Source organism: Sceloporus occidentalis, unplaced genomic scaffold (genome assembly GCF_023333645.1).
Source record: "Sceloporus occidentalis isolate IW3139 unplaced genomic scaffold, rSceOcc1.0.p SCAF_5, whole genome shotgun sequence".
In the NCBI taxonomy this organism is placed as follows: domain Eukaryota; kingdom Metazoa; phylum Chordata; class Lepidosauria; order Squamata; family Phrynosomatidae; genus Sceloporus; species Sceloporus occidentalis.
Genome location: NW_028316985.1, coordinates 140,768,326 through 140,784,753, shown reverse-complemented (window position 1 = coordinate 140,784,753; position 16,428 = coordinate 140,768,326). Strand labels below are relative to the sequence as shown.

At 41.3% G+C, this 16,428-nt stretch overlaps 1 protein-coding gene across 1 annotated transcript in view; it reads left to right on the top strand.

Moving 5' to 3' along the window:
• The window catches only part of FHDC1 (FH2 domain containing 1), a 62,536-nt gene extending 54,051 nt beyond the window's left edge, over positions 1–8,485 (top strand). Inside the window, exons 12-13 of the mRNA XM_089525668.1 lie at positions 3,166–3,330; positions 4,352–8,485. Coding sequence (XP_089381794.1) covers positions 3,166–3,330; positions 4,352–6,382 — 2,196 coding nt within the window. The 3' untranslated portion in view covers positions 6,383–8,485. The remainder of the gene's footprint in view (positions 1–3,165; positions 3,331–4,351) is intronic.
• The last annotated feature ends 7,943 nt before the right edge of the window (positions 8,486–16,428 follow it).

Here is a 16,428-nt window from a genome sequence, read left to right as displayed (position 1 = left end):
TCTCAGGTAAAAACATAATGTTTTTGTTATTTGTGGTTTTTCCACACATTCATGGGGGTCCTGTGCCCCTAACCCCAGCAAATGTGGAGGGACATATGTATATATATATTTTTAAACCCCAAAAGCAAACCTTGATTTTGCCATTTTATATAAGGCCATCCTTTAAGTGCACCATTGTTTATAATGAGTATTGTGGCAGAGTGGGAGAAAGGTTTCCTGGAAACAAATCCCAGAGGTTACCGATGACCCACTACATTGGGACATGTCTACATTGTATTTCTCTGCATTGGGACAGTGAGCACTCTGACTCCTGTACTTACAGATTTTGGGGCTAGATCTGGACTGGATTTGTCTTTTTTTTCTTAAAGTTATGATCAACATTAGTTCCACTGATTTCAGTTGGACTCAAAAATGTGACTAACAGAGCCTGGATTAAATCTGTTACTTCTCACTGAAAGATATATTTAATAACTGATTTCATGTAATAATGTAATTAAAAACTTGTGTTGATAGTTATAACTGTAGTGTTATGGTTTACATCCCAGAACAGTGATAAGCTGAGTCATTCCTAACCAGAATTAGGTACAACGAACTGTATTTAGCCTTCATCAAATAGATAGCTTCTGTATTTTGCTTACAGTAATTACCACAACTATTGTATTCTCTCTTTTGTCATCACATTTGCAGTGCTGGGGCACATTTAGGTTCTTCTAGCTTCTCTGTGCATGTGCTCTCTCTTTTTAAACAAACTTGATTTGGAGTTAATTCCAAATATATCTTCTAGTCCATTTTGCAAGGTACACATCATATGTTTCTTTCCTCAAAATAGTGAGTACCTGACTTAAAAACTGGCTTCTCTCATCCACATGAATAAGCTACTAATATAAAAGGTGGAGCCATTTTTTCATGTTCCTTAGTTAGCTAAACTTTATAACTGCTTTGTTGAGTGATGCTACTTTTTTCTTTTAGGATGACTGACACAGCTAGGATTGATGCTACTTTTTTTTCTTTTTGGATGACTGACAAAGCTAAGATTATCTCTTCTTCTGAAGGCAGCATTTACATACCCCCACCCAGTCTAAAACCCCTAGGCTCTCCAGTTGAGTTCTTGCTTTGTAAGAGAAGCCACCAAGAAAACAAAGCCTAATACATCTCTGGCACTGACTTTTTTCATTTGCAAAGAATGCTCTTTTATTAAATGCAAGAAAATGCTAAAGGCATCTTGTTTGTTTCTCTAAGTCCCCCTATGAATGCTTTTTATGAGCAAAGAGGAATAGGAAAATAACCAGTTTAATCTTCTTAAGACCTATGGCTGCAGCTTCTAATCTTGATCAAACAATTGTTACTTGAACTGTATTTGTCAAATTTCAAATTGAATTTGAGTTTCAAACTGTTTTTAAGTGGTTATACAAACTCTAAAGCAGATTCTGATGTGTTTCTCTATACTGCTGTAGTTCACTGTAAAGTGCATCGTTTGCAAATAGAATAGTTTGGAAATAGAAGGTCCTGGGTTCAAAGCTTGGTATCTCTAAGGGAAGACTCTTTTGCTGCCTGTCACTGTTGACAATACCAGGCTGAATGTACAATTGAGGCAAGTGGTAATCAGGTACCTCCCTATGCTCTTGTTTTTTGAATAGTGAAATCAGCATAAATGTGTTCAACTAATATTATTTATCAGTTGAACACAGAGGAACATCTTGATTTTAAAAAAAACATAAAACTATATTGAATTAACCCATGATTGGCCTGGACTCTTGAGTAAATGATGCAGATCCAAACTAGCTTCTGCCCAAAACTGAAAGCGTACTATTCTTTTTCTTTCACAAGGCCACCTACCACTAAGGGCTTCTGGGTAGACTTTCCCCATACCTTTTAAAAAGGGTTGTGGTGGTGGTGGTGGTGGTGGTGGTGGTGTGCTTTCAAATCATTTCTGACTTAATGGTGACCCTAAGGCAAACCTTGGCAAGATTTGTTCAGAGGGAGCTTGCCTTTGCTTCCTCTGAAGCTGAGAGAGTGTGATGTACCCAAGGTCACCCAGTGGGTTTCCATGGCTGAGTGGGGATTTAAACCGTTGACTCCATAGTCATAGTCAAATCATGACACCACAATGGCTCTTGTTTAAAAGGCAGTACAATTGTAATGGTAAATATAAGAGTGAATTCTCACAAGTCACTTTTCAGTCTGAAAATGTCTTGCATTGGCATTTTCTGTCTGTCTTAAAGATGTATGTAGGGTGCTCTGAAAAATTTCCAGAGCTGAATGTCTTCTGAGCATTTGGAATTCCAGCTATAGCTGTGAAAAAGTGAAGATCCAAAGTGTACATCTCTGTAATTTTGAATATCAGTGTCATGTTTCTTGATCATTCACAACTTCCCCCAAAAGCTATAGGATGGTAGTTTGTGGTAGAATAATCATTGGTTCTAATGGAAGGAACTATTCTGATGCTAACTGCTTCTTCATATTATTATTTCACTTCTTTTGATTTATTTAAAACTTCCATTAGCTCCCTTTATTCCACACATTATGTGCCTTTTTATTTATGTGTCTTATTATCCTGCAAGGCAAAGGAATTTGTAACAGATTGTTTTTTAGGTTTTTGCATCCTGTTACTTTAACATTCTAACTAGGAAAAAACTTTTGGAAAACTAGTTGTATATGCTTAAGAAAATTAAAATTCTCCAGTATTATCCAAGAAATTAGGTTAAGGTGTTGTTAAATGCTCCCTTTCTGCATTTGCCAATAGATTGTGGCACAGTCTGACCTAGCTGCTCCTGAATCATACATTTTAGTATGTAGAGCTTTCCACCTTATCACAAATATATTTGGATTTTGTTAATGGAGATGGAAGTATAGAAACATTATTAATTGAGCAGTGTATGCCATTATTGCTTGTAATCAACTGGCCTTGCAGGTTTATGAAGTGTTTCCATAACAAAAAACCCTGCAAAACCTGATGGACTGGACGGATAAAGGAGCCTATGTACAGCAATGGCAGCTAAGCTTGTGTAATACCAGTTTCAGTGCCACAGTTCTGTGGTCTCTAGCCACAGTTATTTTAATCTTGGATTTCACTGATGCTGAAATTAGCACTGTGTATATAGTATGTTGAAAACAAGGCATTTGTCAATCTTTTGGCTCTAAAATGTATTTTGCCTTTATTTTAAGTTTGCTGGAAAAGAACTTAAAGAGTTGGAACACTGGAAGCGCGACTTGTTGAAGGAGGCCCATGCGCTTATGGATTTCTTGTGTGAAGATAAGGAAACTATGAAAATGGAGGAGTGCTTTCAGATATTCAGGGATTTTTGCCTAAGGTTCAGCAAAGCAGTTAAGGTAAGAATATGTTTCCTTGAAGAGCCAGGGACATATATCAGTTGTTAGACAATTAAGCTGGTTTACTATAATTTCATTTTTTAGTGTTAATCCCTTTTTACCTCTATGATACAGTGGAATAAGGCTACATATTTTTGGGACATTTTCCACTCTAAATTTTTTAAAAAAGCTGCCTTTTTCCAGTTTCAAGGCAAAAGGTTTTGCTTCTACAAATATTTTACTAAATTATAAGTATTGAACTGGACTCTTTGCTGGAATCAGTTTAGGGCTTCCTCTTGCTTTCCCTAAAAAATATTGACACATCTTGTTTAAATTGTATTGTGTTTAAGTAAGGGGAGGAAATTATTAGATCCATTTTCTAAGCAGTTCCACTTACATTTGGGGGGTCAGAAAGAGGTTCCACCAACCCTCCTCCTGAAATAGACTGCAGGTGATTGCATGCTTAACCTCTGTGCCTGTGGCATGCAAACATTGTAATCTTTGTCATGCTTTTACAGTGACAATAGGCAAAAGTGCCTGGAGACAGATTTGTGTACTGAAGAGTGTTGGCTCCTTTAATCCAAAAGGTCACGTGTGTGAACAGCTCTATGAAGCAGGGGTACCTAATGTAAATTTTGGGGAATGAAATAAGTGTTGCTTCCCCAAATAAAAATGCAACAAACTGAACAAATTAAATTCCTAAAATAGCTTTCAGATTTTTTATATTCCAAATTGTTCTCTCTGTTGAGGAGAGAAGTATCTAGTAGAGTCTGAGACGCTTAATTGTTCCCAGATATCACCCAGTAGGTTTTCATGGCCATGTGGGGATTCAAACCCTGTAATCCCAGTGCCTTAGTTAAACACTCATCTGGTATGATACCAGAAAAGGGTTGCCATGGCAATTCATACTCAAGAGCCACACACAGAAGAGCGTAGAGGATGGATATAGAAGTGTGTAGGGATTTTTTGTTTCTATTTTTTTAAATGCTAATAATTCCATAATTTAAAATGTGGTGTGCTTTTCTTCTTTGTCTTGAAACAGGAGAATAAGGATAGAGAGGCCCATGAGTTTCAGCAGCTACAGCGATTAAAGGAGTTGGAGGAAAAACGTCGGTCATCGGTTGCTGGTGAGCTTGGAGCTTTTGGCAGAAGCAGCAGTGAAAATGACGTTGGGACACTGACAAAGAGAGGACTAGAAGAATTTCTACCCTTCTTACAGCATAGACCACAGAGCCCTTCTTACAGAAATGCCAGCACCAGGCGCTCTCGGCATTCTTTGGGAGTCACTGCAGACCGGGAGCTCTTGACTTTCCTAGAGACCTCAAAAGGTGACGAGGCACACAAATCCAACAGTCTTCCTCGTGCACATGCTTGTCAAGCAAGGCCCACTGTAGCCTGGACTGAATCTAAAGAGCCTGGAGATCTAGGTTTGACTGACTTGCACTTGAATCAGGCACCTGAAGAAGGCATGGAATGCAGTTACTTCCCATTGCCTCCATCTCAGTCTGATCACATAGATGACCTTGAGGCATTAGATGATGACCATGCTAACTTCGGTAATAACGAAGACAGTGCTGGCAATGACAACTACACTTTCAGCGTGCCTTGTATGGAAGCCACAGGTACAGCCCCCTGGGATGTATCTTATGAAGACAGTGATCTTGTTCCAGGGCTGCAGAAATTTGACTTCCATGAAGGAAATAATATGGATGATACATCTGAAGTTAATTTTGAGGCTGGTGTAGGAGATATGGAGACACTGGGTGACTCAAGCTTATACTCTCTTGGCATAGTAACTCGTCCAATACCAGCATGTAGAAAGTCAAAAGAAGCTCCTTATAAGGATGAACATGCTACCAAGGGGGCAGGTCATGCTAATGAAGCTCCAGGGCTCAGCCTTCATAGTCCTACCTCTTCAGATGGTAATGTTTCAGAAATTAAGGCACAAAGGCCAATGTTCTGTGTTTCAGATATATCTGAATGCTCTTTGACACTTGATCTGTCAGAAGAAAATAATCAGAAGCTAGGTGTCAACAAAGTAAACAGGAAAGATGGTTCCATGGCCCACCTTATGAGTGACCTGCAAACAGATGATGGTACCCTTTTAGGTCTGAGCTCATTTTCTAATGATAAAGAAGACTCTGGTGGCAAGCCTGGTCTTCTGAAGGAAAAATCAGGAAGAAGCAAAGATGCCTTTGGGCCAAAAAGAAATTCTTTGAAAGAGAAATCTTCAGGTACTACAAAACCCACCACTGGTCCTTCAAATCACCCAAGACCTGTCAGAACTCTGAATATATCAGAGAATGCAAGCATGAGAAAAGTAGTACCTATTTCCAGGTCAACTAAAGCAGCACCCCCCACTTGTACAAAAAAGCCAGAACCTAAGCCAGCACCTCGGGACACTAGTATAGCTGAAACGCGGCTGTCACGGCGCAACTCCATCAGGGGTATCACCGATGCCATGCCAAAACCTCAGTATAGGCAGAGCGTATCTGTAGAGGAGCCAAAATTCCAGCGAGGAACAGCAGCTTCTAGCAGTGGCCACTTTGAGAGGGAGCCACTTCAGCAGAAAGGCTCCTTCAAAAAGCCAAGCTCTAAACCGGTCAGATATGTTCCAAAGTCAAAAAATGATGAAACCAAAATGTGCCGCTCTTTGCCCAAACCCCAGTCACCTACAGATACTAACAAAAGCACAACAGTCACTGTTCCCAAGACACCAGCTCCCATTCCAAGCTTTGCAAGAAACACAGTGGCCTCTTCTTCAAAATGTGCAAAGGTGGATATGCCTTCTACTTCCAAAACTCCAACCCTCACAAGATCTTTGTCTCAAAGGCTGCCAAGGATGAGAATAACAGCAGCCTCTGATGATGCTAATCCAAAGGAAAATGGTGGAAGCACACTGAAAAGAGCAAATAGTGCTAGAATTATCAAAAGGAACACTGACAACAGTGAACTTCTAAGTGTTAAAGCAGAGCCCATGCCAAGGGAACAAATAACAATGGAAAGATCAGCATCCCTTAAATGTAAAGATGGAAACCAAACTTCAATAGGAAAACTACTGAATCACTTTTGAAAATAAAGGGGGTTGTGCTGTTTGGCAATATAGAATGTGAAAACAAACTTTTTCAACACTGAATATTTCTTTTGTGGAATATCCAGACAGTAATGTATTAATAGCATTACATACAAGTTAAGGTACATTGTGTGGATCCTGCTGTAGGTCTGAACTGAATGTATTCAAAACTACTGTGATGGGATAGCTGTAACAAAGTTTCCTTGCTTTTGGATGATAGTTCTTCTACATGAATGTTACAAATTTAAGGCAAGTCTTCCTCAGCCTGGAGTTCCCTCTTTGTTGATGTGGTGGCTCAACCGCCATCATCTCCAGCCAGCGTGGCTTCTGTGCTAGCTTGAGATGAATAAGGGATGTAGTCCAGAAATCCAGGATGGAGAAGACTGCACTAAAATAATGTTTTTAATCTAGCAAAAAGAAAGGAAAACAGAGCTAGTGGATAAGGCCAGTTATTGAATGACTACTCTTTTCTGAAAATGCAAAATGAGCTGCTTTTTGGAAAAGTATGAGAAGTTGATGTGGATCATTTAAATTTTTTGAGTCCAAGAATAAGTTGTGTCTCTTGCAGAGTCTGTTGCTGGCAGCTGGGCATGCAGAACCGCTGGCTCACAAAATGGGAAAACAAAACACTGCTGTTTGGTGGAAGGATGGGATTTTAATTTCATCTGAAGAATTTGCAGTGTGTCTTTAAATTGTGTGTGTATGTAGGAAGGAGGGGAAACTCTGCTGGGCAGAATGTTTTTTTCTCCATGAATGTGGCAGAACTGCTTTGCATGTGAAAGTAGAATAGTCAGTGGGATGACTGGTGCTGGAATTAGTAGGGTTAGCTGAAGGTTATGGCTTTCCGAAACCACAAATATTAGTTTAGGGAAAATAACTACAGGTGACTTGGCTTGCAGGTCATTCACCTGCATACCTGCCAGCTTTTGGTATACAAAAGTGCCATATTTATAATACACACCACAGATAATGCAGCTTGAAACATGTGAGGGCTGCAGCTTTTCATAGAGCACTTTCCCTGCCGATTCTTGTTTCCACTGGTTTCTAACTACTGTCAAATGACTTGAAATGCTGCTATGGCTCTAATTAGGAAAAGCCTTTGGTTTTCCTGCTGCCTTCTTTCTTTGTCAAAACTGTTGGCATGAAATATGCAGGTTCCTTTTATGCATGATAGAAGCCTTTTTTTTTTTAATTTAGCTTAATTTGCTTCAGATGTGGATTTTAACACTATTTTTAAACTTTTTGATAAGCTTTTTTTTAAAAAAATTGAAAAATAATTCATTGCAGAAAGGTCAGGCTGAAATACAGATGAGGAACAACTTGTTGCTGCGTGTTCTGCCTTCCCTTTGGTCCCTTTCCAGGTAAATATATGTAGGTAGGGAAACCAGTTGGCTTTTAGTCTTTTTATTTAAATAGCTGCCATCTTATTCATACAGGAATTTTTTTTAATATCTTGCCGTGGAAATATTTGGGCAAATAATACTGAGTTAGTTACGAAATCTTTTCTTCAGCATGCCCACTTTGTTTTCTTTTATCTAACACTGCTGTATCAGTCACACCAGGTCACTGATCCAGATGTGACAATGGAATCAAAAACTTCCACTCAAATCAACTGGGTTATTTCACTATTGCAGTTCATAGCCTCATCTTTTTTTTTCTTTCTATTTTAGAAATAGTTTCAAAAACTCTTCCCTAGAAGGTATACCAACATGACAGTGCTTCCTGTGCCCACTAAACAATTGACCACCTCAGTGTGATGGATAGTTGGCTTAGCACCTTTCATATAGTAATAAGCTTTTGAATGGAATAATTTTGCCTTTTTACAAGCTTCTTGAGTTACTGTATCAGATGTCCATAAGTTAAATGCAGTACTGTACTCTGTCCATGTGGCCCTGCCTGTATCCTTTTTGTGTGTGCTCATCTGCAAAAGCAGGTGGTGAATTTTTATTACCTTTTGATGGTAGTAAGCTTGAAAAGAGAAAATAATTTAAATGTTACATGTTTGGAAACTGTAAGTAAATTTCTATATGATAAGTATGTGTAAAAATGAACTGGATGTATTTAAAGGACCAATTTATACATTTCTGAGTTTACCTTGCTAGTTTAATAAAGTTCCCATTTATGGGGTTTGTGCTATATTTTTCATTCTTCCATTGTAATGTCATTTAACAGTCTGGCTGAGGCCCCATGCTGGAGCAGAGCACTCTTAGTTTGGTGTTTTGTTTTGGTTTTTTTTAAAGAAATAAAGACATGCTTAAGAAAAGAAACAAATACATATTGGTTGATCAAACACATGTAGACCACCTTTCTGAAATTATGGCCTGTTACAGACTGCCAAAATAAAGCTGCTTCGGGTCTCTTTGGAGGTATGCTGTTTAAATGATGCATGCATCCTAAGAATCCGGAAGCTGCACCAAAAGCTGCACTCCAGTGCTTAGGAATTGAGTGTGGCTTTGGTGCAACCTCTGGACTCTTAGGACCCATGCATCATTTAAATAGCATATCTCCAAAGAGACCCGAAGCAGCTTTATTTTGGCAGTCTGTAACAGGCCTATGTTTGGTATGCCAAGAGGAACAGCATGTACCTATCACCTAACATTAAGACATGGATGGTAATCATGTGGCCCTCCACATGTTGTTAGAATATAAGTCGCAGCATTTCTCAGAACTGGCTACAGCTGGTGAGAACTGAAGTTTGACAGTGTCTGGAGAGCCACACTTTTCTTACCCTTAATACTGTATTAGAAAATAAGAGTAAACCTGGTGGATCCTCCCAGTATTCAGCCCAGTAGATGCCTTTGTGAAACCCACAGGCCAGAAAGAGTTCTCTGACAACTATTATTCAGTCATACTACCTCTGGTCACTGACGTACCATAACATCCATAATATCTAGTAAGTAGGGCATATCCCCCCAAATACCCAAATTATTTATCAAATGAAAGGACAAGAAAATAGTAAAGTACCCATCAGTATTACATGCTGTATGCTTGTTTTCTCAGAAACACACCATTATGTCTGGTTTCTCTACCTGCTTCACATCTCTTCATGCTCCCAGAGCTGATCTAGTCTCATTGGCTCCATAGCCCCTAGAAGCCCTTCTGGCTACCATGATCTGCTTATTACAGGTGTGCATAAGGCAGCCTAGAACCAAGCAGCTAACTGTTGAGGTGATTCAGGAAGACCTGAATTCTATCAAGATTAGATGGCAACTTCAGACAAAACAGGGTGTGTATGTGAAAAGAAAACTGTCTGAATGAGGATTTGTCAGTGCAAATCACGTCAATATTCCATGAATAAATGGCAGGACCCTCCAATTAAAACAGATGGCACTTGATTTCTTTTTTTAAAATATCTGAAATTTACATGTTTTTTTCTTCCAATAATAGTCAAAAGGGATAAAATGGGGCAAACAGGAGTGCTTTGTGGCTTACTAAGCCTCAGGGTCAGGGGAATGTAGTTCTGTGGCTAGAACTCTGAATTTTAAGGTCACCTATTGTCACATTCCATAATCTCCAGAGGCATTTCACACGTTTTCCTCCATAACCAGAACAGATAGCAATTTGAGCTCCCCTCGTTTATTTTCTTTCTTTCTTTCTTTCTTTCTTTCTTTTTTTAAAAAAGCTGTGATTGTAAGAATGCCAGACATCATACTCTGCTCTTTGAAGCATAATATATAAACAGCCTGGCTAAGGCATTTCCTCCACCCCTAGGTCCTGGCTAAGTTTGCCTTTTTAATATTTAAAAGCCAACAAGTCTGAATCTGCTGTTGCATTTGTTCTTATTAGCTTCGAACACCTTATTGGGAAATCTTGCTGCACGGCTTGAAGGAGTTTGTCAGGGAATTATGCACTTGTTTGGAGGGTGTGGCAGAGGCTTGTGGCACTAATTCAGTCACTTGGTTCAAAATGGAAATAGTCCAAAATACAGATTAAAAACATTTATCTTGCTGTCTCTCACACACGCTTGCACAGTAAACATGGCAACAAACCAATAGAACCAGAAGAAACATACATAACCATTGCAGGGGAAACACATTAAGATTGTGTGTGTGTGTTGTGTGCCTTCAAGTCATTTGGATTTATGGCAACCTATCATGGGGTTTTCTTGGCAAGATTTGTTCAGAGGACGTTTTCCATTGCCTTCCCCTGAGGCTGTGACTTGCCCAGGTCACCCAGTTAATTTTTCATGGCCAAGCCAGAATTCAAACCCTGGTTTCCAGAGTCGTGGTCCAATGCTCAAACTACCACACATTGTGATGTAGTGGTTTGAGCACTGTCAGGTTACATGTTAAAACAGCCAAACGCTCCCTTATAGGAGGCAACCTATTAAGCTTGGTATCTGAAGGGTAAGAGCAATGATGGAGGGAGTAAGTCTCCCTTGCTATGGAATTTGACAGTTTCTTCCTAATATGTTACACTCCTGAATGGTTTATTAGTTAAAAGCATGTATCATCTTTGTTAGATTAAAAAGGTTTCCTGAAAATTAAAATACATTTATGAACTACCTTAATATTTTACTAACAGTCTTTTTTTATATATAAAAAAACCCAAATATAGTAGGACATAGGTGAATGTTTGCTTTTGAATGCCTAAATGCCAGGAAATCCAAAGTCCAACAGCAACAAACACATCTTTAACAAAAGGCATCAGGTGAAAGGTCTACACATAGTCCTACCATGACACGCAAGTAACAATGAAAGATCATGAACCCAGGACAGGCATACAAAATCAAAGATTTCCCAGCCAACCAAAACAACAGTAAATGATTTCAACCAGTACTAGTGCTATTTTTAATCTGTATCCTAGTCTCCAGTTAATATATGCATATAACCATTGTTGAAAGTTGGGGACAGGATATAAAATGGATGTGCACTTCAAATGTTTATGTTATTGTCATGTTAGCATTAAAAGAAAAGAAAAAACAGAAGTGAATGTGCACATGTTTTTAAGCTGCCACAGCGTTTAAGAGTTCTAAAAAGGCTTTTAGGGATTTCCAAACGTTTAGAAGTATCTGCATATGTTGGACCTATTGAATCTTAATTTAATTTAATCCCTTATTTCTGCAGTGTGGATGCAGTCTCAGTTGCTCTCTCCTACCACTTTTGCCTCAGATTACTTTGATTGCTGCAAACTGAGTTCAAAATGCAAAAGTAGTTTGCACTCAATTAAGTCAGTGGAGGGGGAGGAGAGGAGGGTCAGAATCTTGTTCTTTCCAGTTGGCTTAGGCAAAAGCAAATTGCGGCAGCGTTTCCTAGCTTGTTGGTTCTTCCTCATTAATAACTTTTGTCATCTTTACCACACTCTGCCGGTGCTTGGCCAGAGGTCTTCTGGTTTTCATTTGTGAATGAAATGTTGGAGGGCATGCTCGTCTGGTAGGACTGTTTCTGAAAAAGGCAAATGGTTTTCAAGGAAATCCCGGCAGCTGGCTGTTAATAACAGCATTCTTGGAGGCTAACGGGCCTTGGAGGTCTCTCAGTCATCAGTTCATACGTGGAAGCCAACTTGATGGCAATTAACATCAAAATGTTAACAGTACTATGAAATAATAATAAAATTTATTTATATCCAGCCCCATCTCCACTTAGGCAATCGGAACAGCTTACAGCATTAAAAATGATACAAATCATATCCCCCAACCCTCCCTCCCTTAAAATAGAATTAAACATTTTACAAATGATGCATATTGGTTTTCAAATGGCCCTTGTATTTTATATGAAGAATCTTCTCCAAGTGAGATTTTTATATACTAGAAATACTTAATGAAAACTGTTGCATTAGCTCCTGGAACTTTTAATGGTCAAACTGGCATCTCTGGCCAATTTGCCTAATCTGGATGTAAAAAGAAGAAAAGTCAAATGTTTACTGTCTTTGGGAAACAGATTATAACAAAGAAACTTTAAAATGAAAAACACCCCTTCTAAAGTGGTAACTTCCTTTCCTTTGTTGCTCATTCCATGTGATTTGGATTGTGGATTTCAATGCAAAGATAACTATTAGCATAGTGACCTCATGTTGGGAGGGATCTTGAAAACTTTGAATCAGTTTTTAGCAAGAGTGGCCTTGTTCAGAATTTGCAGGAGCAGAACTGCAAAAACTCAATTGAAATTCCTACCAATCTGAGAGTGTGGGAAAATTCCATGTTAACTTTATTGCTTTGTTAGAAAATGTGGCATTGCATATTCAGCTATGGATTTTTGCACAAGGTCCAAAATTGTCTCTTCCTGTCCTGTTCTAAGGACGTTAAGCACTCTGAAGGCTATTTTCAAATGGCTAGCTGGATTTGAACATAAATGCAAGTAGCAACTAAGTGTCTGAAAGTAAAAGCAAAATTGTAGAGGTGCCTGTGTAGCAGCAATAGGCTACAATAATTGCAGCTGGAAGGATCACACCGCAATAAAAATGGCAGGCAGAATAAACACAGTTGTGTCTATAATGGTTTGTATTTTCTTCTGCACTCTTTCCCACTGTTTGAAGAAAAAGTAGAAGAAATCAGTCCTTGAGGCCCTTTCATGCTACACAGTTATAGCACAGTGATTCTGCTTTAACTGCCATGGCTGCATGCTCTGGTATCCTGTGGTTTGCAGTTTTGTGAGGCAGTAGAGCTCTCATTGCCAGCAGGACACTCTGATCGCATTATCTCCTTACGCCTCCCACATGTTGTTCTCTTCAGTATATATGCCCCAACTATGCAAGCCGACCCTGTGGAGAAAGACAATTCTACTCAGACCTATGCCACCTTATACAAAAAGTCCTTGCAGAAGACAAAATCATTATCTTTGGTGACTTCAATGCCAGAGTAGGAAAGAACTTCGAAGCCTGGAAAGGTGTTTTAGGCAAGCATGGTGTTGGAAGCTAATGATAACGGACGCCTCCTGCTAGAGTTTTGTGCAGAACAGCAGCTGACTATTACAAACACCATCTTTCAGCAGAAAGATAGCCTGAAGACAACCTGGATGCATCCCTGATCCAAACACTGGCACCTCATTGACTATATCCTAGTGCGCCAGAGAAATATTTGCAATGTCCGTCATACCCGAGTGATGCCCAGTGCAGAATGTCAAACAGATCATTGCCTCATAAGATGCAAACTAAATCTTCATTTTCAGTTCAAACCTAAGAGGGGTGGCATCCTAAAGAGGAGACTCCAAGTCAACAATCTTCAACAAGCTGCCATAAGAGACAACTTTCAGGCAAATTTGCAAACAAAACTTGAAGGCCATCCTGTAGACTCTTCTCCTACAGTGCTTTGGCAACATATCAAAAACAGCATCCTGCAATCTGTGGAAGAATCCTTAGGGTTTTCCCTCAAGAAAAACTATGGCGGGGTACATACCGCCACTTTGCGGCGCTCTGCCGCCGCCGCCAGTAGGTCCGCGGGGGAGCCGGAGCCTTCACACGGCCCGACTCCCGCGCGGACCGAAAAAGAAGCTCCAAAATGGAGCTTCTTTTTTCGTCGCGTTTGCGACGTAGCGAGGCGCCAGGGGCGCGCTCGCTACGTCACAAGCGGCGCGACGCGTATGGACGCTCAGCGTCCGATACGCAAAGATGGCGGCGCCCATGTGGAAGGGGCGCCGCCATCTTGTACGTATTCTATACGTACTAGGGTTAGGGGGGTGCGGAAGCACCGCCCCTTCCTAACCCTAGTACGTATAGAAGACGTACTATATGGCGGTATGTATCCCGCCAAAGACTGGTTTGATGAAAACAACCAAGACATCCAGGAGCTGTTGGCAAAGAAGAGAACTGCTCACCAGGCACACCTCGCCCAGCCATCTTGCCATGTAAGAAAAGCAGCCTTTTGCCTCGCATGTAGTCAACTCCAACAAAAACTCCGAGACATTCAAAACAAGTGGTGGATCAATTTAGCAGAAAAGACACAGCGTTGTGCAGATCTGGGTGATTCCAGGGGATTTTATGAAGCTCTTAAAGCAGTGTTTGGACCTACATATCAGATCCAAAGCTCCCTATACAGTACAGATGGTCAAACACTAATCACAGATAAAGCTTCCATTCTGAACTGATGGGCTGAACATTTCCAAAGCCTCTTTAGTGCCAACCGAGTAGTCCAAGACTCAGCTATTCAACATACGACACAACAACCAATAAAGAAGGAATTGGACATAGTTCCCACTTTGGAAGAAACCGTTAAGGCTATACAACAGATGAAAAATGGCAAGGCTGCTGGGATTGATGGAATTCCACCTGAAGCTTGGAAACACGGAGGTCATGTACTCCATGCTAAACTCCACAAGCTCCTTGTGAGTTGCTGGGGAAAAGGCGAACTGCCATCAGATCTCCGAGATGCAGTCATCATCACCCTGTACAAGAAAAAAGGAGCAAAATCGGATTGCTCAAACTATCGAGGTATAACACTGCTCTCCATTGCTGGAAAAATCCTTGCAAGGATAATGCTGAACAGATTAGTCCCTGCTATTGCAGAAGAACTTCTCCCTGAAAGCCAATGCGGCTTTAGAGCTAATAGGAGCACTACAGACATGGCATTTGCCCTTAGACAACTGCAAGAGAAATGTAGAGAGCAGTACAAAGGACTCTATGGCCAGTTACACACCGGCACTTTAGTGCGTGACGAGCACGCACTAGGGTTACAAAAGGGCGGTATGTATCCCGCCAAAGACTGGTTAACCCTAGTGTGTGCCCGTCACACACTAAATGGCGGCGGCCCTTCCATACGGCCGCCGCCGTGAGGACGTCACGGCTGCGCCACCTCTAGACGGGGCGGCGCGGACGTGACGTCCTCAATCCACGGCAGGGCGCCTAGGGCGCCCTTTCCGCGGACCAGGAAGGAGCTCCGTTTCGGAGCTCCTTCCTGGTCCGCGGCGCCGTTTTGCTTCACTGGGTGCAGCCTTCAGACGGCTGCACCCAGTGAAGCAAGGGAGAAAGGGGCCAAGCGGCCCCTTTCTCCCCCTACACCCCCGCCGCCGCGGGGTGTCCTTGGGGCTTCAAGCCCCAAGGACACCCCTTTTCAGGCTGCGGGGAAGCGGCATTTTGCTGCTTCCCCGCAGCCTGAAAAGCGGCGGATCGGGGCCTCAGCGGCTGCTGGTGTAGCCGCTGAAGCCCCGATACTCCGTGGAAAGGGGCGGGTCCAGACCGCCGCAAATGGGCAGTCTATAACCCGCCCATGTAACATTTGTCGACCTCACCAAAGCCTTCGACACTGTGAGTAGAAAAGGTCTGTGGCAGATCCTGGAACGACTAGAATGCCCCCCGAAATTCCTCAAAATGATCATCCTGCTACATGAAGGCCAGCAAGGTCAAGTCAGATATGGTGATGCTCTCTCGGAGCCCTTTCTAATAACTAATGGTGTGAAACAAGGTTGTGTTCTCGCTCCAACTCTATTTACAATCTTCTTCAGCATGATGCTCCAAAGGGCTATGGCAGATCTCAAAGAAGAAGACGGCATTTATATACACTACCATACTGATGGTAGCCTGTTTTACTTAAGCCGCCTGAGGGCCCCCACTAAGACTCTAAACTATCTAGTCCATGAGCTGCTTTTGCTGATGATGCTGCCCTTGTTGCCCATGCGGAAGCAGCTCTGCAGCACCTAACATCTTGTTTTGCAAGAGCTGCAGAGCTCTTTGGACTGGAAGTCAGTCTGAAGAAAACGGAAGTTCTCTACCAGCCGGCACCTCAGGAAGAACACTACCATCCCCACATCACTGTAGGCACATCTGTGCTTAAGTCCGTCCAGCAGTTCACCTATCTGGGAAGCATCATCTCCTCAGATGCCAAGATTGATAAAGAGATTGATCACAGACTGGCAAAGGCATATAGTGCATTCGGAAGGCTTCACAAAAGAGTCTGGAGTAACAAACACTTGAGGCGAAGCACAAAAATCAGTGTGTATAGAGCCATTGTACTGTCTATTCTCCTCTACGGGTCTGAAACATGGGTCACCTATCACCAACACCTACGACTCCTCGAACGCTTTCATCAGCACTGTTTACGCACAATTCTAAATATACACTGGACTGACTATGTGACAAATGTTGCTGTCCTTGAGCAAGCAGGGATCACCAGCATT